The sequence below is a fragment of the Heteronotia binoei genome, chromosome 21 (assembly GCF_032191835.1).
Source record: "Heteronotia binoei isolate CCM8104 ecotype False Entrance Well chromosome 21, APGP_CSIRO_Hbin_v1, whole genome shotgun sequence".
In the NCBI taxonomy this organism is placed as follows: domain Eukaryota; kingdom Metazoa; phylum Chordata; class Lepidosauria; order Squamata; family Gekkonidae; genus Heteronotia; species Heteronotia binoei.
In genome coordinates this window covers 101,582,386-101,609,880 of record NC_083243.1, presented here as the reverse complement: position 1 = coordinate 101,609,880, position 27,495 = coordinate 101,582,386, and the positions used below count along the sequence as shown (strand labels likewise).

Below are 27,495 nucleotides of genomic sequence, written 5' to 3'. Positions count from 1 at the left end.
GAAAACTCTGATGTCCATTTTCCTGGTTTGTGCCCATTCCTAGTAGTGGGTGATTTCATTCTTAAGAGCCCCTCTTTTTCGGAGCTTGGGGATATTGCAGTAGAAAGGTAAAGATAACCAATACCTTCTATGAACTGTGCTTTTCTCCCCTTTCATGTAGTAGAATCCAGGTCTGTATTTCATGAAGAACTTTCTCTGCACTAAATGTATTTGTAGGAGATTGCTGGGTTTGCATCTGGTTGCCACTGTGTAATATGAGCACTGAACCGGCATAGTATAATTCTTGAAATCATAGTAGCTCACATATACTTTTGGCACTACAAAGAAACACAAAGAGACAAATTCTAATGATATAAACTGGAATTTGTGTAAAGCATCATATATGCTGATTCCTTTTTGCCAAAAATAATCCATTTATTGGTGGTTTGTTGTCCCAGCTGAAATAACAGAAGGTATGTATTAGTTTCTGAAATGCATGTATAAATATACTCCTTCTGGCAGTAGATATTTTTTAAAAATACAAATATTCTCTGAACACAGTGAATGCATTAGCTAGCTATGATGAATGTTTGTGATCCCTTAGTAGTTATTCATCCATATCGGGGCACATATCAGAATGATTGTAAGAGCACTGAGGCAGAAACTGACCTTCCAGTTCCTAAATTCATACCTGGAATTGCCTTAATTGTACAATCCAATACATGGGTAAGGTAGGTACAACTTCAGTAGGGATATCTACATTCTCAATTGAAGAGTTAAGCCTACAGGTTAGTAAAGCAGGCTAGGTGCTTGGTTCTAAGTGACTGTAAGATTTGTATGTGTATGTTACACATCTATCAGTTGAAGGCTAGAACAACGATGATGACAATATACATTTGAGTGAAAATGACTCTCCTCCCACTTTCTAGTATTTAACATTTAGATTCCAGAAATCCCAGATTATAAAAATGTGTGAGTGCAGTTTCATATCCTTGAATTCTTGCAGTAGATGTTTAAGCTCAAGTTTTCCTTATATCAGTTATTCTTAGTTTAAAAAACAAAGACCTTTATTTTGTATTTGTTTTAATTTGGTTACTATTGCAGCTTGATAGAGGATCCACTTTTTTGAGTCTAAAATAGGCTATGTTGGGGGACGTGTTATTGTAGATCTGTAAAAAAAAAGAAAAGATGCCCGGTGCAGCAGGTAAAGTGCCTTGAAAGATCCCTGCTCCTTGCAAAGTACATATTCCTATTTGAACCCTTTGTATTTGAACTCTGCAGTTTCCCTTACTATTTGAATTCCAAAGGTTTTATGTGTGTTTGGATTAAAAATATGATGTCGCTAATTAAGGTTTCCTATTGAATGCTAGCCGAGAAGGGGAATTGTATACCAATAACAGTAAAAGATGTGGGTCATGTCCAAAACAGCACAGTAGTGAGAGAATGCATTCCTTCCTTTCTATTCAGGTTTTTTTTAAAACGAGTACATAATTACTACCTTGTGTTTTGGTTTACTTCTTCAAAACATGCAGAGTCAAGGGAGTATTTGCAGTTGTTTATTTATTTTGTATTATGGAAGTTCTCTTAAACCTGTTCTTAAGCACAGATTTGCAAAATTATTGGCTCTATTTTGACATAGCTGCTTTGGAGCTTTGAATTTGAATGTCATAAGTTGTAGTTTAACCAGCAGTATTTTAATAATCATCTAGAGAATCACTGTATCCAAACCAATAAATGTACTTTCTCAGCAGACCTCCATTTTCTCTGTGAATGACTGCCAGGTCATAGGCTTGCTGTGAAACAGGAAAAGGAGCCTCTACTAAATGGAATAACAGATTAACAGTGCAAAGGCTGACTTGCGTGCAAGTTCAATAGCTAATATAGCAAATAGGATGAAGGTAGATGATGTCGTTTTGCTGCTGCAGCTAAACAAGTCTGGTCCTGTAAAGCAGCCTGAATAGATGATTCCCTGGGAACAATATTTATGTTACCTTGAGCTTCTTGAGGGAAGAAAGAATGAATGTTAATAAAAAATAAATGAATACAGCTAAGCAAAATGTGCATTAAATATTCATTAAGACAATTAATTTCATGAGTTGTTATAATTTGAAGTTGTCTTCACTCATCCCATGAGAGCCCCATGGCGCAGAGTGGTAAAGCTGCAGTACTGCAGTCCTAAGCTCTGCTCACGACCTGAGTTTGATCCCGGTGGAAGCTGGGTTCAGGTAGCCGGCTCGAGGTTGACTCAGCCTTCCATCCTTCCGAGGTCGGTAAAATGAGTACCCAGCTTGCTGTGGGGGAAGTGTAGATGACTGGAGAAGGCAATGGCAAACCACTCCGTAAAAAGTCTGCCATGAAAACGTTGTGAAAGCAACGTCACCCCAGAGTCGGAAATTACTGGTGCTTGCACAGGGGACTACCTTTACCTTTACTTCACTCATCCACCCTCTAGTATTTATGGATTATTTGTGGGATCCATCTTTCTTTTGTTAGAAGAGGATGGCATGAAGAAATGCTATGGTCTTAGCAAGGCCTTCACAGAAGTGGCATATAAATTTTCTAAATAAGTAAGTATAACTGTTTATATAAACAGTGTTTATAAATAATAATTAGATCAGTTTGCTTGTAAGGGTAGGTGGAAGGCTTAAAGCTGCAAGCCATAACTTCTCCCTATCTTAATGGAAGATAGAAGCATGTGTATTTTGTTTACAGAAAGAAACTCCCATATTCATGTCTATAGCTGGTAAAGAAACTGATTTTGGTGTTCATTGCACTTCTTTTCAGTCTGTCAGTGTTCGTTGTAGAAATAATAGCATTTCTCAAATGGTCTATGAGAAATCTTTCAGTGACGTGCTATTTATTTTTTTCTTTCATGTCAAACATAATCCAATATGCTATGTTCTCTCTGCATTCTCCAATCTGAGGAATGCTTTATGATTACAGCCAGTGTTCCCTCTAAGCTGAGGTAGTGTGAGCTAGTTCACAGTTTTTTAGCCTCCAGCTACATTTTTTGTCTTAGCTCAAGAAAAATGGCCCACGGCAAACTAATTTATGCAGTAGTTCACAACTTTAATGCCAGTAGCTCACAAAGTGGAATTTTTGCTCACAAGACTCCACAGTTTAGAGGGAGTATTGATTACAGCATTAAGTTTTTGTTACAGCATCAGCTACTAAAGAGGTGTTTTATTAAAGAAGTAGTTTTATTTTTTCTTGTTAGGTTTAGTTGTCATAGTGATACATTTCAATACAATATTATTGGATCAACATTTTGTGTTAGTAGTGCCCTGAGAAAAGTGGCTGGAATAAAAACTGAAGCAACTTGTCTCTCACCATGATGATCTTGACCTCTCAGATAGATCTGTGTTGGAAAAGATTTTGCAATATTTCAAACAAATCTCTTAGGCTTTTTTGGAGGAATTTTCAGGTAATACTTTATAATGGCTTTGTTGCAGAAGGAATAGGGCAAAGTAACAGCTATAGCTTCTTAAGACCATGTACTTTAAGATACATACTTTATAACCATAAGGGTCTTGACAGGCAAAAAGATTTGGCATAAAATTCGTCACATAATGAGAAGAGCATTGAAACAAATTGGTTTCAGATCACCTGACACTTCAACATTTGAGATATTCAAGCAGTTTAACAGCCTTGGATTAAATTAAATAACTGTGAGTAGCTGTCCATGTTAGTAGCTTTTGAGACCTGGAATAGGTGTTAAGTAACACAAAGGGTGAGGTGGTTTGGGACTATGCAACTGTACTCATCCTGGTAGACCCTGACCTGCAGCTTATCTAATAGCGATTGAGTGTGGAAACAGACATGGCCTTAATGTGGGTTATGGTTGTCATGTATGTTGAATTAGTGCTTTTGGAAAACTCTCTTATCTAAAGGAGCACACATAAGGCCATACTTTGGTCATTAAAATCTCACTTCTTAGCTGTTTTGCAAGGGAGAGACTGGCATCTCTCTCTAGCCTGTCTGTTTTCACTCCCAAACAACTGAGGTGAGCTTCTTAAAAAAGGGCTTCATGCAAATGTTCTAGCTGCTGGATCAGAAATGGGAGCCCTATGAGGTACGTTTAGATGTGGACTTAGTTTTCTATCCAAATATGGGTGTAAAAGCCTGTTTCTGTGCATGTTGTGTCCTGGCTGCTTCATAGCATCTGTCTGGAAATACCCATTGATATATAAGGGCAGACTGGCGAGGGGGAAAACCCCACAATGAGGTATATCAAAGTGGTCTAATGTACTATTCCTTTGTGGTCTGGGAAATTTGATTACTAGCCTTAATATGGTGCATTAGGACTTGAGAGTTCTTTTGTTGAAGTATAGATCCAGGTGGGCAGCCGTATTGGTCTGAAGCAATAGAACAAAATAGGAGTTCAGTAGCACCTTTAAGACCCAAGTTTTATTCAGAAGGTAAGCTTTCATATGCATGCATACTTCATTAGACAATTTAATAGCTAGTAGGCAGTGGTTTAGAATGCAAAGTTAGGATTCAATGGCAAAATAGTGAAATTAACAATTGAAAGAACATTTGGTTTGGATAGCATTTACGTGGGAAACCAATAAAACAGTAACATGTGAGAATGTTTGTTAAGTACTCTATTGCTAGCAAGCCTGGGCCAAAATGATGACATTTCTTTCTCAGAAGTTTTTCCCGTCCACCTAATTTACCTTTTAACATGTAACATACATATAAACATCATTCTAATTTGCCATTAGAAAAAAAATACATTAAAATATAGTGGCAGATGGGTTTAGTATATGTAATGAGATAAACAGCCAATATCCCTTATTTGAGTATGTCAATACAAAAAACATTATTCTGATAACACTGTTCTAAAAGAGAAATACTGTGGATATATACTTCATGAGAATGGGTTTATCATATCCAGCAGTGTCTACTTTATTTCTGTACATGAAGCATCTAATAAATAGTCAGTGCATTTTTCTCCATTCCTGCTGGCAACCTTTAATACAGCATGCTTCCTGTCTGAGTCATCAATTGATAGGTCATTTTGGAATTAATTAATTCATAGGATCAGTATAAGTCAGAAGTGACTCAGTGGCACCTAACATACACAATGTATTAAAATTTAAGACAATCATTGCATTCTGATATGAAGATGTTTCACATTAATATTATCTAGGCATTGATTTTACTGTATAAGGAACTACAGTACAGACACAGTATATTGTTGTACCTGGTAGAAGTCTATGCAGAGCTCTGCCCCTTAATATTTTGGATTTAGAATAAAGGTTGTAGATGCATACATGGTATTTTGCATGAATGGTCTCAGGTTGCACTGTTGATTTGATCTCTATATTAGGTTTAGGGCACTTGTGGGGAGGTTTAGGGCACTTGTGTGGAGGATATTTTGGGGAAAGTGCTTAAACAACCAGCAAAAGCAGTTTAAAACAAGCATCTTTACTTGATAGTAAAATAACTAAAGCAGGAAAAATGCATAACAGTGGTTAGATTAGAGTTATAGCACTATTGGTTATTATCATATGTCATGAACCAGCCAGCTGGTACAGTTTGACAAAAATTCAGTGGTGAGCTATAGGTATGCTTTTTATTGAGTGAGGTTGATGCTGGATAAAATAAGTGGGTTAACTCTTCAGGTTTTGCCCTTTGACCAGTTGTGGATGAGAAGCATGATGAAATGCTTTCTCAAAGGATTCAGTAAAATGCATCATGCATAATAGGCCAAAACAGAATAAATCAAGGTACTCCTCATCAGGTAATTTATAATTGGAACCACATTGAGGTTACAGTTGCCATTAAAAATAACCCCAAAACCCATTCTTTATAGATGGTGTAAATATAGTTTCAGTAGAACAAAATAGGAGTCAATTGTACCTTTAAAACCAATTTAGTTTTATTCAGAACGTAAGCGCACTTCATCAGATGAGGAATCCGGCACAGTTTGTGCCAGATTAAAGGTGTCTTAAAGGTGCAATTGACTCCTAATTTGTTCTACTACTTCAGACCAACACTTCTGCCTACTTGGATCTATCTATATAGTTTCAATAGTATAGAGTGCTAGAAAGATCTTTTTAGTTAACAAACCCTTCTGTACTTTTGTATAGTACCTTGTTTTCTTCTTGATTTTTTAAAAGATAGCAGTCAGCTCTGGTTCAAATTGAACTGGGTTTTACTAGAATGGCTGATTAATGGACAACAATAAAAAATGGTGGCTGCTGAAAAGAAAATGGTGGTGAGAAGGGGAAAAGACCCCCATCAGAATGGCCAAAAATAATTTTATGACCATCATTTCAGAATCCAACAGCAGAGGAATGACATTCAAGACCAATGTATAGTCCAGATCAAAGGATATTCCTAAGACATGAATGCAGGTGGTCTTAAATATAGATGTGAGAACCGCACACACTGCCACACTTTTGGTTGTTACTTTTTGTCAGCTTTCCATTCCAAGTAATAACTGGAAACTAAGATTCAGGTGGGTAGCAAATGTTGGTCTGAAGCAGCAGTGAAAAATTAATGCAGTGCTAGAGTCCATCTTCCAAAATCAGTCACTTTCTCTACCTGGAGATTAGTTATAATTCTGGGAGATTTTCAGCCACCATCTGAAGGTTGCTTACTCTCCTGATGATGTTCTTATGTGTGCTCTCCTGGCACGTAATTCCTGCTTAGGCATTTGTATTGGACATTTACGGTCTTCTTTACAGAACCATTAAATGGAAACTCATCCGTACGCTCAGTACTTCATCCTAAGTGGATTCATGCTGAAAGCAGTAAAGGAACAAAAGAATTTTTCAGTTAGTCTGAAGCAATGGAAATAAATTCTTCAGTAGCAAATGGAAACTTTTTTTAGTTCTTGTAATGGCACTCTGACACAAACGAGTTGCCTTTTCTGGAGATTTTTTAAAAGGAACATCTCACCAAAGTTAGCCCACTTTCCAAATCTCCCACTCTGGTTGGATTCCAATGCCTTGGCTTCTTTTGCGGTCTGTGGAAAAGAAACTATTGTCAAACAGCCAGGAGTGCCTTATGTGTTCACTGTTGTAAAGTTAGCACTTGCAACTTGATATGGCTTGCATATAAAACTGATTCACAGTAAACAGCCTGTCAATCTTGGGTTAATTACCATGACTCCTGTAATGAATATTAGCTAGTTGAGGATGGGGCTGGGGGTGGGGGTAGGATTGCCTTAGCAAAATGTCCTGCACTGTGTTAAAGGAAGTGATAGATAATTTTAGTGCAAGTGCCAGTTGCTCTCCTCCTCCTCCCTTTTTTGGTGGGCAGACATTCAGATGAGTTTCAAGTATGAATGGACCTGAAATGACTTTTTTGGCAATACCAGTTTCTCCATTATTTGAAGGAACCTTCCTTATGTCATGATCAATTTCATGCCCTGTTTCCATAATATAAATTTAATTAGGCTTCTGTTGAGTTAATTACCTGTATTCTCTGCCTTTCTCCAACAGAAGTCTGAAAGACTTGAGTAAATCATGGAGGTTTGAATTTGCCCAATTTCCTGTCAAAAGTAAGGTCAGGAGGTCCCAGACTGTAGACATGCTTTTCAGGCAGGCAGCAGGGGGTTGACTCTTAATGGTGCTTCGGCAGTGCCTAAATGCTTTTTTGAAATGCTACTCCTATGTGAGGAGACTTAATTTGGGGGGGGGGGGGGGGTCACTGTAGGATGCCAGGGCAGCAGTACATATATTTTGTCCTAGCTAGCCATTCCTTACCACCAGCCTAAGGAATAGCCTATCCACTTGATATAAAAGATGCTGCTTAGCTTTTGTGTGTGTGAGAGAGAGCATCTTTATTCTGTAAAATGGCACAACTGCTTTTGATTTATATCTCATTACCTAGAAAATCAGGACTCATTTGGAAATGTGTGAGATGTTTATAACATATAATGCAATACATTTTGCATGGTTTCTAATTTTTTAAATCCCAGCCCTATTACATGGTTTATTGGATGTCGCCTGCTCTTCAATTGCATTGTTTTATTATGTGTAATGTGCATTGAGCCTCTTTGAGAAAGGCATGCTATAAATATAGTCACTAAATTATATATATATATAAGCAATCCTATCATGATTGTTGCTGGCTATACTGAAGTTAAATGTTGCCTGTAATGATGTTCATTTCAGAGGCAGCTTGGTTGGGAGCACTAATACCAGGGCTAGGGAATTTGCTGCATGTGCAATAACTGCAAAGGGACGCTAAGCTTTGTGGATAGAACATCAAAAGACCACCCCCACAGTGGCTGCAGATTACTTGTTTGACTCTAAGAACCTTTAAGGTGCAATTTGTTTTGTTTTGAACAGTCTCAGCTCTGCAAATTTGACAGTAATACATGGCATAGCCTTCTTTGGACTTGCACCATTTTTAAAAACCCATTTTACTGCTAATGGAAAAGTCACTTATTAGAAGGAATCTTGTAGTCAAGGAGTACAAAGAAGAAAACCTAAAGGCATTAAGGGCATTACGGTACTGCCACCCTGTGAATATGCCAACATTAGCACTATTTTTTCTTGCGAGAGCTATTAAAACTGCTGTAAAATTGTGAACAATGAATACTATTCAAAGATCCTGCATGTGAATGTTGGTCTTCACCAAGCTATTCCACCTCCCACAAGTTATTCCTGAAGGTATTCTTTCCTAATGCTGGGAAAACTGAAGATGCACCAAATGGTCTAGTTTTTTCTGGATACCAGCCAGTATGATGCAGTTCACTGCACAAATTGTAGTTAATGGAAAGTGTATTTTGTCCTACTTTGTATAAGCCCAGATTCAGATTTCCAAGGCAATATCTTGAATTTAGTTCTTCCCTCTTTCTGATGTGCTGTTATTTCTATGTGACAGTAATTGGGAATGGACATAGTATGTCTAGAAGTACCGTCTGGTTGTGCTTCCATCTCACAATCTCTGCTGCATCATGATCTGCATCTGTGCCAACCAAACTGGTTTCCTTATGTTGGCACAATGGTTGTATTCTAGCTAAAATTAAGGCAGATTCAAACACTGTGAAATCAGTCATCACCTCTCTTCTGGATTATTATTTTTAAAATGTTTAGAGTGGAGTGTTTAAAACCACAGAACAAACTTATTTTTGTTGAAGCTAGTATTCTAGCCTTCTGTAGTGAACCAGGAATGTTTTCTTTTTTGTTTATATGCCCATTTTGTTGCCTTTCTTAACTTCATTTTTGCTCAGACTAGTTTTCAGTTTGTTGGCCTAGCTTGAGTCAGTATAAAGGTTAAAGAGCTTTTAAAGAAAAAAAATTGGGAAAGAAGCAAACCAGAGGGTCTGAATTTTCAAAACACCCTGCTTTGTCTTTCACAAATCTTTTTCTACTTCTTTATTTCTAACATCTCTGAATGTACTTCTTTGTTTGCTCCTGACCAGAACAAATAAATATAACAGTTATATTTACAACAGAGTTCAGTATCTGGGCATGCTAATGAAAGCTGTTTTCCCTTCCTTAAGTGGTTGGGATGTTTAATGAAATGTTCTGACTTGGTCCTTATGATGGATATTGCTTTCTGTCTATTTATGTTTTAGAGCTTATTGTAACCTTGGTTTAATGTTCCATCTCTCTTTACAGAAATGGAGCAGTGTAAGCAATCCACTCTTTCTTCCACTGATTCCACCTCAGTCACAAGGCTTCACTGCTATTGTTCTTACCTATGATCGGGTTGAGAGCCTATTCAGAGTAATCACTGAAGTATCAAAGGTGCCCAGCCTTTCCAAACTGTTAGTGGTTTGGAACAACCAAAATAAAATTCCCCCAGAAGGTAAGTTATGTAATGCCCTGAATATCTTGGACTGTAGGTACTTTGGACACCATTGTCTCTCTTTTTGTAGTCTCACAGTCTTAAAGATCAATTTAAAAATGCCATTTTGAGTTTATTTTCATTTCATTTCCCAAATTTGAATAGCAAGGCAATCTCTGCAGCATCCTGGTCTCCTAAGATGTCCATCAAAGTCTAAGCCAGCAGAAGTTTTAGGACATCTGTACTTGGGCTGTCCTGATGTAAAATAATCTATGTTCCTCTCTAAATCGTTGGCATAACTGTCTTGAGCCTTGGTATGAGGAAAGATAGGAATTCAAACAAATACAATAGGTTTGGCTAATGATGCATGTATTGATTCTATGTTTCATGAGAAGATTTTTCTTGTTTCCTTTAACATGTTATCAAGCTATCATGATCAGAGTCTCAGAATCACAAGCTAGATCACTTTCTTGGCAAGCTGCGAATTAGTCCTACAAAAGAAAAATAAGCAAAAAATAAAGTATTGGGTGTTGGTCTGAGCCATTAACTCCAAAGCAACCACAGACATGTTACCCAGCAGTTTTTCTTCCCTGCCAAAAATACTGGTCAACTGCTTAATAGTTAAGTTTCATTTCATGAGCTGTTCTGATGTCAGAACTTATTTCTTTTCCAAATATTATTCACCATCTGTAATATTCACTTCATTATAATTTTATTTTCATTAAGAGAGCAAGAACTACTTGAGAGTTTACAGTTAAAGAAACTGTTCCTTTCCATGAAGTTAAATAATCATACATTTAAAATGCGTCATTCATTTTCAGCTTGGGTCCCAGAGTGTTATCTGAAATCTTCTTTTAAAAAATTACATGTTAATATAATAGTGAGGAGAAAATCTTATTGGAACCTTCGTAAATTTTGTTCTGAATCAATTAACTTATGCTTCAATAATTAGGTTCTGTAATATAAATTTATATATAGTATTCATTAAAAAGCCTCATTTTTCTTGTTCTGTTACTTGAACTTTTCTGAAATCTATTGGCGCTTCAGTGTAATAAGTATTACATGAGAATACAGAACACAAGGTAGAGAAGACAATGGATTTAACAATACAGTCCTAAGTAGGGTTTATACCCTTTCAACCCCTTTGACTTCAGTGGGCTTAGAACAGTGTTCTAAGAACACGGTTTTCCGTGTAACATTAGTTAATCTTTGTATGATCTATTGTGATTGAGAGCTAGCTTTGTCAGAAAGAATGATGGCAGGATATTTCAAATAACATAACCTGGATTCCTGTTTTAAGATAAGGGAAATTGGTTGTTCTAAATGTATGAGGTCATCTGGCAAAGTAATAGCAATATCCCATTTTGGTTTGTATATATCTGAACAACCAAGACAAATTCAAGCTTTGAGGGGGTAGGGCAAGAATAATAGTTCATCTTCCATTTTCAGTGCAGCTTCACATTGGGGATTGTGCATGTGCGGATAGGAGTTTTAGCTTCCCTATGAACTGATGGGGTGCCCCTCCCCTCTGGAGCAGATACAATAGCTTTTTCCTGCTCAAGCTGTCATGTGCTGCAGAAGCACATGTCTCCACCCCCACCCCCATTCCTCTTTCGCCACTGCTGCAATAGGAGCTCCCTGGCTTCAGTGCATCTTAGAGATTCTTCTTTGGTCCTCAGCACTGATTTTTTCCCCCCTGCATCCTTCAAGCAAATCGACCATTGGTGTTGTTCTCTGGCTGAGTTTCAGGCTTTTCTTCAACTTCAGCATCTATTTTTGGTCCTTGCTTTTGGGTGAGGTAGCTTTCGCTGACCTATCCCACAACATACTCTTCTCTGACCACCGGCCTGTTTGCTGGGGCTATTCCCCACTCCACCCTAGAGGGCATGTCTGTAAAAGTCCTATTCAAAATATGCACCCAGTGTGCTACCAAAATGACCACAGCAGTGAACATAACCTGTGCTTAAGGTGTCTGGGAGAAGCCCACAAATGTTGGGGTCTGTAAAATCTGCAAGGGGTTCACCCCATACACAAGGTCAGACAGAGCCTTTTGCTTAAAAGTCATGCTTTGGGAGAGGGCCCTTATTTCCTTGGCTTCTTCAAAATTGGCCACTTCTGGCCAGTAGAGACCAGCCTCTACCCAATCTGTTCCAATGTTTCCAACCTCTGATCTGCTCTGAAAGCCCCTGTCAGTTTGGTTGGTTCCAGAAGCCTCTGGTACCAGCAGACAACATTCCATCCTTAGTTCTTCAGCTCTACCAGTTCCATCTTCAAGCTGGGAGCAGCGTTCCCCATCACTCTCCTGTTCAGTTCTGGGACATGAGGCATCAAAACCACCTGCCAAAAAAATCAAAGCAGAAGGAAGAGAAAAATCTCTTTGAGGAGGCAGAAGCACTTGTTCTCCCCAGTTCCAAAGCCTTCTGATAATATGATCCTAGTCTCACCACACACTCCTCTGCATTCTAAATCTCTCAACAGATCGCTGTCTGAACCTGAGCTGAATTAGGCCTGCCAATATAATGAAGGAGCATCATGTGGCTTCTAAGCTGCCAAATCTATTCCTTGGCCACAGACCTTATGCTTTGCCCTTACTTCCTTCAATCTTGAGGGACAAAAGGGTGCTGGTTCAAATGGACAACTATGCTGTACCTGAATAAATGGGAGCATAAGGTCAAGAGTGTTCAGAAGCAGCAGCAGTCTGGGAGGTTGTGATTCAGCATCATATATCCCTCAGAGCCATCCAGGGTCTCAGATATGTGCTGTCAGCAGACTCAGTAAAGTTGTTCTGTTCAAACATAAGTGATCAGTGCAGAACAAATATCTACATGTAGTCTTTGAGATGTGGTGTTAGCCTTAGGTGGGCCTTTTTGCAACCAACTGTTCAAAGAAGCCCCCAATCTTCTGTTCCCTGGCAGGCATCATCATAGCCTCAATTGGGGAAGCTTTCCAGAGACTTGGGGACAGACTGCATCTTAATAGCCTCATTCTGGCCCCAGTAGATTTGGTTCTTTGTTCCACCAGGTGGGAGCAGATCACATTCCACTCCCCAGGACACGAGACCTTTTAAAGTTGGGACCTGAGGTCCAAGATATCCTAGTCCAAGCAAGGAAACCTTCCACAAGATACTCCTATTCGAGGAAGTGTTCTCAGTTTGAAACTTGGGCTACTACCTGGGGAGTCTGTCCAGTGACTTGTCCCGTATCAGAGGTGTTCAAATATCTACTTCCTTGACATATGGCAGTTTCGCTGCATCTTTGTCACAGTACATCTAGCTGCATTATTAGCATATAATGATTTGATTGAGGGCTTCCCCTCTTCTCCCACAGATTATCTCAGTGTTTCCTTGAGAGTTAGATTTTTTTTTCCTCTCACTTCTGTCACTGTCCCTCAGTGTTCCCCAGGGCCGGCCCTAGACTGTCTGGTACCCTAAACAAGGATAACTCTCCCCTCCCCACACATGGTGGGGTGCGCCCAATTCAGCGCACCCAGAAGGCCAGCACCCTAGGCAATCACCTAGTTTGCCAAGTGGCAGGTCCTTGGCCGGCCCTGGGGAACACTGAAGGACAGTGATGGGAGAATGTTGGTCTTTAAAGAACCTGGGAAAAAAGGGAATCTCTTGATTTTCTTTAATCTTGCCCAAAATATGGTGGCATTTAGACTCTAATAGTGTTTTTGGTGGCAGTCAGTCCATCAGGTGTATAAATGAGCTGGCCGGTCTTCAGTTTGACCCCTCATTTCTAAGGTGTTCAGCAAAAGGGTGGTTCTCCATCCCAGTTAGAGGTTTTGCCCATGGTAGTCTCTAGATTTCACTTATCCCAGGCAGTAGTATTAAAAGTGCTTTTTCCATCTTCTCTAACCAACGCTGAGTACATCTTGTACTTAGACAACAGAAGAGCTCTGTTGTATTATACAGACAGAACAAAGAAATTCAAAATGCACATTGGGGCCAAGAATCCCAGCTACAAATACAAGTTGATAGGGTTTGAACTGGCAGAGACTGACCAAGAGAGAGATCTTGGGGTCGTGGTAGATAACTCACTGAAAATGTCAAGACAGTGTGCGTTTGCAATGAAAAAGGCCAACGCCATGCTGGGAATTATTAGGAAGGGAATTGAAAACAAATCAGCCAGTATCATAATGCCCCTGCATAAATCGATGGTGCGGTCTCATTTGGAGTACTGTGTGCAGTTCTGGTCACCGCACCTCAAAAAGGATATTATAGCATTGGAGAAAGTCCAGAAAAGGGCAACTAGAATGATTAAAGGGCTGGAACACTTTCCCTATGAAGAAAGGTTGAAACGCTTGGGACTCTTTAGCTTGGAGAAACGTCGACTGCGGGGTGACATGATAGAGGTTTACAAGATAATGCATGGGATGGAGAAAGTAGAGAAAGAAGTACTTTTCTCCCTTTCTCACAATACAAGAACTCACGGGAAAAAAACGGAAAAAAGGAAGTACTTCTTTACCCAAAGGGTGATTAACATGTGGAATTCACTGCCACAGGAGGTGGTGGCGGCCACAAGCATAGCCACCTTCAAGAGGAGTTTAGCTAAAAATATGGAGCAGAGGTCCATCAGTGGCTATTAGCCACACTGTGTGTGTGTGTGTGTGTATATAAATTTTTTTGCCACTGTGTGACACACAGTGTTGGACTGGATGGGCCATTGGCCTGATCTAACATGGCTTCTCTTATGTTCTTAAAATTGACAAATATTTGTTTGCTACTTGGGTCCTAAGAAAGGTAGGGCTGCTTCATCACAGTCACTCTCTGTAACAACAGGGTTGTTAACAGCAATTTGATCTTGTCATGAGGCTGTAGGGAAACCTTGTCCTCTGGAGGTTTGTGCCCACTCCATCAAGGCTCTTAGATTCTTTGGCCACCTTTCATTGCAGGGTCTCCCTCACTGAGATCTGCAAGGCCACAACTGGGTCTTCTGAGAACACCTTTGTTAAACATGCATTAGACCCACAGTTGTGGAGAGATGTGGATGTGGGAAAGGCAGTTCTTCAATTGCTGTTCCAGTGATAGCATCACCCCATCTCCTATTGGTGAGTTGCTTATTAAATTCCCAATGTGGGGCTGCACTGAAGATGGAAGATGAAAGCACAGTTGCATTTACCTATAACCATCATTCATCAGTGTCTTCTGTGCAGACACACATTTCCTCTCTCTTGCCCTGCTGCATGCGTTCTTGGTTCCTAAGGAGCTAAAACTCCTGTCTGCAATTCCCAATGTGTATCTGCACAGAAGATGTTGATGAACAATAGTTACAGGTAAGTTCAACCCTGTTATACCACCTAATCTTGTGAAAAGCCATTGGGAAGTCAGATCAACCAATTACTTCAGTTCCTCCCAAAAAATCTGTGGCTCACAGAGTGTTTATCCTAGCCTCAGGTTTACAGAAAGGACAGATGGCCAAAGCTTCTATGCTGCAACAACAGTGTTACTCCCTAAGGAGGGAAGGAATCGGGAGGAGAGGGGAACTGCTGCCTGGTGTCTGGATGTGTCAGCTCTTAGACGCTCCTCCCAGACTTGACGACACCCCCTCCTGACTGGGAGGGGTCCTCCTGCCAGCTACCAGCCAGCCAACAAGTTGGCTGATGGCACCCCTCCAACTTCAAGAAAGCCCCAGACAGTGCTTCAGTCCCCTCGCCCTGTGTTAGAAAAACCTCACTGACAATGGTTCTGGGGTCGGCCAGTTCTCCAGAGGTTACAGATGCACCAGCCAGAGTTCCTCAGTTGCTTTCTGGGTGGGGGCATGAGAGTTTCAATAAAGCACACTGGTTGGCAATGGGAGGGGGTGGGGGCCAGAAGGATGGAGATTTAATGAGAGGGACACAACCATACCAGGGAGGAAAAGCTCGATGCCTAAGATGAGGGAAGTTCAGAGAGAGAAGGGATGGCAAGAGCAGCGTCTGATGGGGATACAGGTGCCTCCAGCTTCCCCGCTGGCATGCTCTGAGGTACAGTATGCAGTCATTAACCCAAGTCCTGGAGACATCACCCAACCCTTCCCCCGCTCCAGAGTCCGAAGAACCAGAAACCCACTTCCCTTTCATTGTAAAGTGCTTTCTTTGTCCTTGAACAGGGACCTGAAGTTGCCATCTGCTGTCACTTTAGTGAGACTGTTGTGCTCCATATTTCCAAGACCAGGCAGCAGTGAGAGTGTCTATAAGTGTCTTCTGCCCAACCAGCTTCATGGGACCAGCTAGGAGACAAATTCACTGTATGCCTACTATTGCACATCAGATTTTTTGTCAGTAGAGACTAAGCAAAAGAGCATGACCCTTTGCATTCTCCTCTTCCTTTTTAGATCAAGCCAAACTCCCACAGTTGCTTAGGCTGGCTAAACATTCTCTTAACTGGAGTTTACCTGTTGAGCAACCATCTTTACTCCCCTCTTTTCACTCTTTCATCTCATGCTTCAGTTCCTCTAGGAAATGCATGAACAATAGGAGAGGCATAGTGATGCAGTGGCAGGGAGACAAAGGAGGTTGGGATCCCTTCCCATGTGTATGGGGGGTGGAAATCTGTGTTGAAGGAGTGTGTTTATGAATATGCTTATGTAAGAAAAGGGGAACTGGGGGGAGAACAAAGTCCAGGAAAGCTAAGTTCCCCTATTTCTTCTCTCTGTAAATAGTCAGCTTCCAACAGTCTCCCTTTCTTGTTTATACTGCCATGTTTATACCCTTTCATGTATGAAGAACTGGTTTGAGGATGGAAGTATGACAGTGTGTTTGTACACTGAAGAAGTCTGCATGCACATGAAAGCTTATACCCAGAATTAAACTTTGTTGATCTTAAAGATGCCACTGGACTCAAACTTTGTTCTAATGCATATTCTGCTATGACTGCATACAAAATAAAGCCATATATTCTTGTTATCTTTGGATTAAAGATTGTAACTGTATGTTAGTTAAATCTGTAAGCAACCTGTTGCTTGAGAACATCAGCTGTGCACAACACACTGTTGCGCTGCTTTGGCTCTTGTTCTCCCTAACCCACTAATGGATGTCCTTTCCTTTCCTTTTCCCCTCTGAGGCTTAAATGAAGCCAAACTCATTTACAGATAAATTGATACTATTTACTGTTTTAATTATTAATTTCTGTTTATTGTTCTAGTTCATAATCTCACTTTCCCTTTGTTTATATGCTGTTGAAAATATCTTTGTCACTGATGTGAAAAATAATTGGCCTTGAAGGTCATAGGTTTGTTTTCTTGCTGAGTCTTAGTTACCTAGCTTTACTTTCTAATAGCTACCTGTTTTAATAGCTTTCTTATGTGACCTCCAGATACCCCCTTCATCTGTGTATTTTTAACACTTGGATAACCTGTGGAATCTCTTGGCTGCTGTTGAGGGTTTTCATTTAATTTGTTTAATTCAAGTGCATACAGTTCATTCCACCTAGCTCTTTGGTTGGACAGCAGAACTTGACTTCCTTAAGTCTTTCATTCAGTCTGTCTATTATGGCTCCTAATCCTTGGACTTCAAAGCTTCTGCCATTTATAGCCTATTAAGGCCAGGAAGTTTCTGATGTATTAGAACAAGGAATGAGTTTGAAGTTAGTAATGCACACCGCTGTCAACGATAAGGTCTAGTTTATTACCCCATAGTAGTATCTGCACTTTTATGGCTATTCTGTTTTAATTGATTATCATAAAGCTGAGATATTTAACCTAGTCGAGTATCAAATGGAGAATGCCCTAGCTATTGAAGCATAGGGAACACATTTCTGTGTAGGATTCTGTTTGTGTTTTTGAAATGCATGACTGATCAAAGGGTTGAATCCTATGCCTGCATATGACAAAGAACAACATTTTCCATTGATACAAAGCATGTTCTGCCAGAGTAAGTTACCATGTACTGATCGAGTGCACCATCCTGTGTGTTATGGTAGGATACAACTCAATGTAATTTTCTTACACTAAATTCAGATTTTAACTTGATTGTTAATAGTTACCTACTGCAGAGGTTGGTAATAGACATTTAGAGTGCAGTCCTACATAGCTGCTCCCTTCTAAGTCTGACAGGATTATACCCTTGAATTGTCCTTTAATTGTCATTGGAGTAGGGAAATATCAAGAACCAAGTTCAAATGTTCAGTGGACTAAGAAAGGTGCAACTCTGTTTTTGATTGCACTATTCATTTTCCTTTCCCTTCCCCCTTCCCTGTTGCTGACCTTATAGTAACTTTATAAATTCTCTTTTTAATATTATTACTATTTCATATATTTATTTACATTATTTATAGTCTACCTGTCTCAAGTGGGCTCAAGGCAGATTACACATAGTGAGTTAGTACAAGATGGAATATTCAGTAATTAATGCATTAGGATATTAGAAGACTAGAAACCACCAGAAAGAACAGCAGCATAGCATAAGTATCAAAAAGGCATATTAAGTGGTACAGAAATTACATAACAAGATCCTGTTTAAAATATGCTATATACAGCAGGAAAAAAAACAAGTCCTGATCATTTATCCAAGTACTGTTCAATTTGTAGTTTAATGGTTTAATAAAATTAAACAACTGAGCAGTATTTGTTGAAGGTTGATAAGCAAAATAAAGGGAAGTTTATAAAAAGTAAAAAAAAAACCCTCTTGCTAGTTCTGGAACTAAGTGAAATTCATCAGAAGAAGGTTAAATTGAATTCAGGTTTGAAATTTCACTGATATCTAACTAACCACTTTCCGTTTCTGAAATGTACATATTTTTTGTTTTTGGGTTTTGAGCACAACAATAGCACCAAACATGTTGCAGTATTACAGAGCAGGTTTTAAAAAACAAAAACAAATAAAAGATCCATATTCTTTTTGTTTTTCCAGTCTCCAGTTTAGAAACCTCCACAAATTGCTGGATTAAAAAACCTGGAGAGGAGAATCAAGCCTATAGGGCTGTGCAATACAGTGTGTATGTGTATGGTTTTGGTGCACGACACTGTATACCTGTGATGGTCTAGGATAAGGAAATGAGTTTTATCCTGAGGGCTTTCTTTTTTTCTAAATAAATGAATAAATGTGTGTTGTGACACTGATCATGGTTTCCTTGTATGTCAGGTTGCAACTATGTTTTAAAGTGGTTTATAAGTTCATGTTCTTAAGGGAAGCTGCTTTGTGTTAACCATAACTCACACTGGTGCACAGTGGTGTAACATGAAATTGTAGTTAATGCCAGAAATCAAGAGAGAAGGAACAAGTTTGTTGAGCTGGCTCTTGCCGCCCATTTTTAGCAGGATCTCAGCCTTGTATCCACATCAGGCCCTGTGTGTGACCTACCTTTGAGTCCTAAACAACAGTGGTTAAAGCTTCTGAAATCTAAGAGAAACTCTTTACCTTAGAATCATTCCAAAGCTGATTTCTTAGAGACTCCTCTCATTTTGACTTCTTTGTCTTGTGGGTCCTAAGGAGAACTGTTGGCTGACTGGATGTAAACTGCTAATTTGCAGGCTTTAGCAGGGTGTGCAGTGTGTAAGGAGAACTTTCAGTTCTACTGCAGTGCCAGCAAATGCATATGACTTTACATGTAGGATATTAATTAAAAAATAGACTGGTTGGAAACTTTGAAATGTTAGATGTTTTTCACTTAGTCTGCATTTACTAAAATAAATATTGTGGTTTAAATGACTGCTGCTGGAAATATAAGTGTAGGCAGAAATGTTTTTATAATTTTCTGATTTTATCCAATATGCTTCATTAGTATTTAAGTCTATATTGATTTTGAAGTTCCAGAACATTATGCAGAGTGAATAAAAGTTTTATAAAGTTCAGGTAGATGTTGGCTACTGCTATACCACAACTGTGTCATATTTTATAACTGAGAATTGTCATTGCCCCAAGTGTGTTTACTTTCGTTAGCACTAATTACCCCTTAGTGAGATATAGATAATAATATATAGCACTATTTATTCTTGATAGTACCAGGATATGATTTTATTTACCTTATCAAGACATGGTTCATGGCTATACAGAACTATTTATTGTTTGAAGCCAAAATAGACCACTTCTGATGGTGGATGCTGTTTAATTTACATAAGTTGGACCACTTTTCAATGGAAAATTTTAGAAGCGAGTTAGACACCAAAATATTGAAGGCAATATTACATTCACATTTCAAAATCTATCCACATCACATAATTCAGTTTTATAATCACCCAACTGTTATATAACACAGCAGAATTAAAGTTAATGCATATTATATTTCGTTATTGATCTCTTAAAGAGTCCAGAGTAGTATGCATAGGATTATCCCATTATAATCTTACAATCAGGGCTGGTGTGTGGGAGTAGACCAAGTAGGCTGCCACCTAGGGTGCCACCTGGCCTTCAGGTGCGCTGCTGGGTGCCCCCTCTCCCCACATGCCTCCTTGGCAGCATGTGTGCCACTCGGAAGGCAAGCTCTGTGGAGCACATGTGCAACCCAACCACTTGTGCGTTCCCTGGGTCTGTAAAACATGGAACATGGGAGCCGGGAAGACTGAGCAGGTTGGTGGGGCGCTTTAGCAGCGAGCATGCTCAGAGCCTGGATCCAAGCACACCCACACCCACTGCCACCCCAACTCCGCTCAGCCTTCCCGGGACCTGGGAAGTCTGGGCAGGGTTGGGGGGCGGTACAGCAGTGGGTGCCTTCAGAATCAGGCTCTGAACACACCTACTGCCCTGCTCCACTGGAAGTCAGGGTGAGGGTGGGGCCCTGCATGGGGTGGGAGAACCCTCAATACCGGCCCTGCTTACAACCACCCCATAAAATGACCTAAACTAAGAGATCATGTCTTGTCCAAAGTCACCCTCTTTGGTCATTAGGATTTGTCTCTTGTTTCTTATATTTGGGTTATATTTATATATTGGTTAGGAGAATGTACTAAATCAGGCATACACAAATTAAATATCTTACAGCTGTGCGTGCTTGGAATATCTCTTCAGAATTATGGTGCCTTTGCATTCAGGGTCTCCAGAAGACCAAGGTGTACCAGGCATATACAGCTGTTTTCCTTTTTCTTAAGTTTGCTGTGGGAACCCCCTGGGGTGTACACTTGATGTAATAGTTAGTAGCAATTCATATGTACTATGCGCAAAGTGGATTCTCTACCACTGAACTATAGTAACAGCAGCAATTAATTTTGTAAAGTGTTGTGGTAATCTTTCAAGGGCCACCATGGAGTAGGAAACTGAAGTGATTATATTTCCAAAAGCTCTCACTATATATTTCTTCCCATTTCTTTTTGTCATCTGGGCCAATTCCTCTTCTGTAAAAATCCCTCCAAAGTAAACTTTCTTTTCATAGCTGTTTAGTGTGGTTTGGAAAGGGGTACAGTTTTCCTAAGGAAGCTGTTTTAGGTATTACATTTGGTTGCCAGTGTCTGAACTGTGCAGAACTTAATATTCCTTTTATGAGCACTCTGTGAACTGTAAATCAGACTCCTTTGCAATGAAAATGGGCATCCAACCATACCTTTTCTGTCAGTTTTTCTTTCAGAATACTTTCATATGTATGTGAACTGGCAAACTGAAAGAGCAGTAGATTCATAATTATACTTGCAGTTTTCCAGGGTTGCCAACTGTGGTTGGGAAGCTCCTGGAGATTTGGGAGTGGAGCCTGGGAAAGGGAGCGAAATAATGGGGCATAATGCCATAGACGCCACCCCCAAGGTAGCCATTTTCTCCCATGGAACTGACCTCTAGTCAGGAGATCAGTAGTAACCTTGGGAGATCTTCTGGCCCCACCTGGTGTCAGACAACCTTAGATAGATAGATAGATAGATAGATAGATAGATAGATAGATAGATAGATAGATAGATTGATTTATTGTCATTGTTCTCAACAAAAAGAGAGCAACGAAATGAGGTGCTCTTCCACAAAACATACCAACACATCAAACACACACATATTCATATTCATACCATTTAAATACATCTAAAACCATTTAAACCATTTAAATACATCTAAAACAGATAAACATTCATAAAACCATTAAAACCATTAAAACCATTTAAATATATCTAAAACAGATAATCCTTCATAACCCTGCATTTAGCCTAACCACAGCACTTGGATAGAAACTGTCCTTAAATCTGTTTGTCCTAGCCTTCAACACTCTATATGGTCTACCTGACGGTAAGATCTCAAATAGCAAATGGCCCAGATGTGAAGGGTCCCTTAGGATCATTTGTATCTTCCTTTTACATCCAATATTATACAGATCCACCAATGAGGGGAGAGAACATTAGTCTTCACATACAATGTATACGTGTATTTTAATGTAGATAAAATATTGGGTTAAGTGGTAGATAAAATAAGAAGGGGCCTTCACAATTTCAGATAGATATTTGTGAGAAGTTCCTGTTCCTTTCTTGTTGTGTAATAACTGCTAAAAGTCTCCACATTCTAGGATGCAGAGAGGTCTTCTGCAACATATTTACAACAGCATCATGCTCCTTTCTAGTCTCCCACATAGCCATGTTCTCTTACATTAGTTACACACACAGCACACATTGGTCCCAAGGGTTATCATTCCTCCAAATACCTCTCTAACTACTCTTATTTTATGCTAAAATTTAATATTATAACCTTTGTCTTCAAAGATCACTGCATTTTAACCTGTTCTAATGAAAAATTTACTTCAATGAAGAATCACAGGGTTTCAGGACTAATAGCAGCCATTTAGGGTAGACAGGTTGGGAACAGTGCTTTTTAATTTGTTCATAAGCGATCTGGGGTTGAGAGTGAGTCATGTGGTGGCAAAGTTTCCTGCTGATATCAAACTATTCAGGATGGCAAAAACCAAGGCAAACTGTGAAGAGTTCCAGGAGGCTTTCTCTAAATTGGGTGAATGTGTGGTAGCATAGTAGAGGATTTTCAGAATGAGTATATGGTGATGCACATGGGAATAAAGATCCTAGTTTTAATTACATGTTGATTGAATCTGAACTGCTGAAACTCAGATTGAAAGAGATCTTGGGGTTCTAGTGAAAATCTCTATGAAAATATTGAGAGTTCAGCAGCAAAAAAAAAAGGCAATGTTCATATGGAGGATAATTTTTAAAAAGGGACTGAAAATTTTAAAAAGTCAGTATGATACAGATGTCTAAGTATGACCTCATTTGGAATAGTGTATGGTTCTGATGACTGTGTCTCAAAAAAAAAAAACCCTGCAAAACTGGCAAGTAATTGTTGAGAGGTTGGAGCAATTTTCCTGGATAGAAAGGCTGAAGGGCCTTGAGAAAGACAGCTAAAGAGAGACATGATAGAAGCTTATAAATTATGCATGGATGGAGGAAGTGAATAGAGAGAATTTTTTCTCAGCCACACTCAGGGCTTTTGGGGGGGGTAGAAAAAGCCCCACAGGAACTCATTTGTGTATTAGGCCACACACCCCTGACATCACCATTGTTTTGCACAGTACTTTTTTTGTAGAAAAAGCCCAGCCAGAACTGTTCCTGTGCATATTTGCTCAAAAAAAGCCCTGCCCACACCTAATAGAACTTGGAGGGCACCTTATGAAGTTAATGGACAAAATGGATAAAAGAAGTACTTTTTTACTTAGTGACTGAATTGTGGAATTCACTGCCAGTCTTTGTAGTGATGGCCATGATCATAAATGGATTTAAAAGGATATTACACAGATTTAGGAATGAAGGATCCAAAAATATACAGTGAAGAAAAAATAAAAGGACAAGCATCTGTAAATGCACTGGACTGATAGTGAGAAACAGAGCAAACATCAATGGTAGTGTCAATCAAAAGAAAACGAAGCTGAGATGTTTAATCTTTTGATATTTGTTATGGTTCAATTTGTATTTTTAAAATACATAAATTGATTTTATGCTTTGTTTTTAAATTGGTGTGACTCTCTCTGAATGTTTGTAGTAGGATGTCAAGAAAAATACAGTTCTTTAGATTTGTATCATAGCTTCCTAAATACCTTATAGCTACAGTTTCACCCAGGGAGTAAAAGACTGGATTTCAATGCTGTGCTAGATTTAACAATGTTACTAGAAGTAGGCTCTTGAAACATGCATGGTGTCACCAGTCACATACAAGCTATATAGTATTCATTTATTATTATTTTTGAAGTTAACTGTCCATCTTAGAACATACAATTTGATGGACCCCCGTGGTGCAGAGTGGTAAGCTGCAGTACTGTAGTCCAAGCTCTGCTCACGACCTGCGTTCGATTCCAGTGGAAGCTGGGTTCAGGTAGCTGGCTCAAGGTTGACTCAGCCTTCCATCCTTCAAAGGTCAGTAAAATGAGTACCCAGCTTGCTGAGGGTAAAGTGTAGATGACAGGGGAAGGCAATGGCAAACCACCTTGTAAAAAGTCCGCTGTGAAAAGTCGTGATACGATATCACCCCAGAGTCAGAAATGACTGGTGCTTGCACAGGGGGACTACCTTTACCTTTTAAGTAACCTGCCATTTGCGAGCAGTTTGTTAAAGATTCCAGTTAGTAGTAAAGCATATGAAGACTGAGCTGAAACATTTGTGGTTTGTTTTGTTTTTCATTTATGCTTAGACCATATGTTGAAAAGAATAGATTTACTCTTTGCTTAGCATTTGGAAAGCATGTTGCAGATAAACTTTGTATGTAAAATGGGAAATAGTGGGATCCCTGATACTGAGTAACTTGAGAGTCGCCCTATTAAAATGGACCGTTGTAGGTGCACATTTTTGAAGTTATGTATAAATGTTTAAACCAGGGGTGTCGAACTCATTTGTTATGAGAGCTGGACTTGATGTAAATGAGATCTTATTGGGCCAGGCCAGGTGTGTCATAAAATGTAATGCCAGGTAGCAAAGATATAAACTTTATAAAGGGCACAGACAAACACAATTAAAGATTTTTTAATTTAAAATAAAACATGCTTTAAATATTAGCATACTTGCAATATTTTAACAGTCTGGATAACTGACACGTTTTGCTCTGAGTTATTGCATCAAAAACAGGAGATAATGTCTGTGCTGTAGCAATCTTGAGTATGTTGTTCAGGTGTGCATCTGTAAATTGCAAACCTACTTTTGATTTATTGACATTGATTACAGAAATCTCATGGTCAAAGCTTTGTGCCTCAGACCCAGAGGAAAACATGGTTGGGCTTTTGCACATAAAAGCTCAATTTATGTGAGCTTTTGCACATAAATTGCTTCATGTACTGGTCAAGAACATGTGAAGGCACCATGACACAGACTGTGTGTTTGTCTATAAAACTACAGTCTTCCCCAGAAAAATAACTACAACTCCTATGTGACAGTGCAAGAATAGAGAGACAGCCATGTATTGTGGTCAGTATCAGCCTACTATCTGGGAAATATAAGTTCAAAATCCCCGATCAATCAAAGGAAAATGTGAAAAAAAAAATTAAAAGAAATGAACTGGGTGATCTTGGTCTGGACACACACTCAGTCTAATCCTGGTTCTTATTTCTCTTCTGGATCATGAAGGTATGAATGCAGTGAAAAGGGGGAGGCAAATTCAGTTGCACCCAGGAAAGCCCTGGTATAACGAGTCAACAAAACACACGCTCTGTGTGTGTCTGTGTATGTGTAACAAGGCAAAAAGCTCATACCTTAAACAAAATGTTGTTGGTCTTAATAGTGCTTTCTTTGTATCTCTCCCTTGCAATGGATGGAGGGAACTGAGCAAAGGAAGCTCTGGCTCTTTCCCTCCCTCCCCAGGGTATGACAAGGGAGAGGAGCCTAAGCCAACAGAAGGGCTTAGTTCAGTAGCTCTGCAGTGTGATTGAGAGAACCTGGCAACCCAGGAGCTCTCAATCACACAGCAGAGCTACAGAGCCATACTCCTCCATTTACTGAGACTACTCCTCCCTTTGGGAAGGGAAAGAGCAAGAGTCTGCTTCGCTCGGCTGCCTCATCATAGGAGAGAAATAAAAAATGGAGACCAAAGGAAGCAGGCGAGGGAGAAGGAAGCGGTCAAGATCCACTTGCTGGTGGACCTGATTAGAGCACTGTGGGGGATGAATTAGGCCTATGGGATGGGCGTTTGACACCTCTGGTTTAGACAGTCCATGTAATGGCAGTATTCATCTTGTAATGTTCACATTGTTTACTGGATGCAGACACCTATGGAATCTGTTTCCATTGACTTAATGTAATTCAGTCCAGAAACTCTGTCCAAAATTGCCTATATCATGTTCATACATAAAAGCCACAGAGGACCCCAGAGTTAATGGGAGTCTACACCTCTTGAGTTTTAACAGAGCTGCAGCCAGACCATTGCCTGGCCCCCAGAAAATTAAGAAAAAATGAATATGTCGGATAAAAGAAATCATGTATTTCCCATCAGGCAACATCTTAGTTGTTCTTCATTAACAGCAATTGTAGTTTGGGTTTTTTCCCCTGCTGGCAAAATTAAATTTTTAAATCAAATTTCTACTTCTATAAATTTTCTGTACATATTATTCTTGTCCTAAACAAATCCCATTGCTATCAGATGCTTTCCATCTTTCTAAATTCTTCAGTCAACATCAGTGGCATTCAGATTTCTTTTTTGTTTGTATGCCTTAGATTTTGTGTAGGCTTCCTGTGCATCTTGTTAAATTATTGTTTCTTTTTTTGTGTCCAAATGTTGGTGGTAGTCAGAGAGATACATCCATGGAACACTTCTTGCTTTGCATCAAAATGCATTAGGTTTAACTTTCCTATTATAGTTCCTGTCTAGGACAAGCACAGAACAAACTAATTTGATTTTGGGGACAGGAAGGAATACAGCAAATGAAATCTGTGTTACCTATTATTCTCGGCAGAATCTGTTTGGCCCAAAGTTCGAGTTCCATTGAAGGTTTTGCGGACCACAGAAAATAAGCTGAGTAACCGCTTCTTTCCCTATGATGAGATTGAAACAGAAGCAGTGTTGGCTATTGATGATGACATAATCATGTTGACTTCTGATGAACTGCAGTTTGGTTATGAGGTAAGACAGTTACTTCTCAAATTTCTCACAGTTGAGAACAAATTGTGGATTTGTTCTCAAAAGCGTTAAGACAATTTTCAAGCAGTGCCAATAATGATAGTCAGTATAAAATTTTTACTATAAATTTTAATTTTTTGTGGAAATGCTGTGAATCTCAAAATTTATGACAAGATTTTCAGAGTTGCTATATTGATGCATGGTAGAAAGAACTTAAAGTTGTATTTGTTTGGTCACTTGGATTCTCAAAACTGGTTGTGTAGGTGTTCCAGTACAAATCTGAGGTCCAGCGTAATCTTTTACACTGTTTCAGCATAAATTTTGATATGGAGGCTAAAAAGTCAAGGCAAGAAAGAAAATGATCAGAATGTGTCAGTTCCTTCAGATAAATTTGTTAACATACTGAATGCCAATGGCTTCTGCATTGCAGCCCATCTTTTCTCAGCAAAACCTTTGACCTTTTCTCCCTTCATCCCCAATGGATTGAGAGTTCATCATCATCTATGCAAGGATGGCATATGAAGATTTATGTTGGTAAACTTAGATAATACCACAATTGAGTGGGAACATAACTTCTTCTCTTCTCCAAGCTCAATGGAGATACTAAGATCTGGAGGAATACAGTTTTTTGTATGTTCAGGTGGAAATTTTAACATCTGGTCCAAGATGCACTGTTGTAGCTATAGTGTTAAAAAGAAAGAATAACAAACAAAAAAAAAAACCATCGGGGGGGGGTAATAATACTCATATGAGATTGTAGATGGGGAAATTTTGTATGAATTAGCAGTTACATGGATAGCCAAGTTTACATTTTTTATCTGTTTTGAGGAAGCATCTAGA

At 39.3% G+C, this 27,495-nt stretch overlaps 1 protein-coding gene across 1 annotated transcript in view; it reads left to right on the top strand.

Annotated features, from left to right (window-relative positions):
• EXT2 (exostosin glycosyltransferase 2) overlaps positions 1 to 27,495 on the top strand; it is a 164,340-nt gene that overhangs the window by 103,293 nt on the left and 33,552 nt on the right. The window contains exons 9-10 of the mRNA XM_060261890.1: positions 9,564 to 9,753; positions 26,492 to 26,658. Of these exons, the coding sequence (XP_060117873.1) occupies positions 9,564 to 9,753; positions 26,492 to 26,658 (357 nt within the window). The remainder of the gene's footprint in view (positions 1 to 9,563; positions 9,754 to 26,491; positions 26,659 to 27,495) is intronic.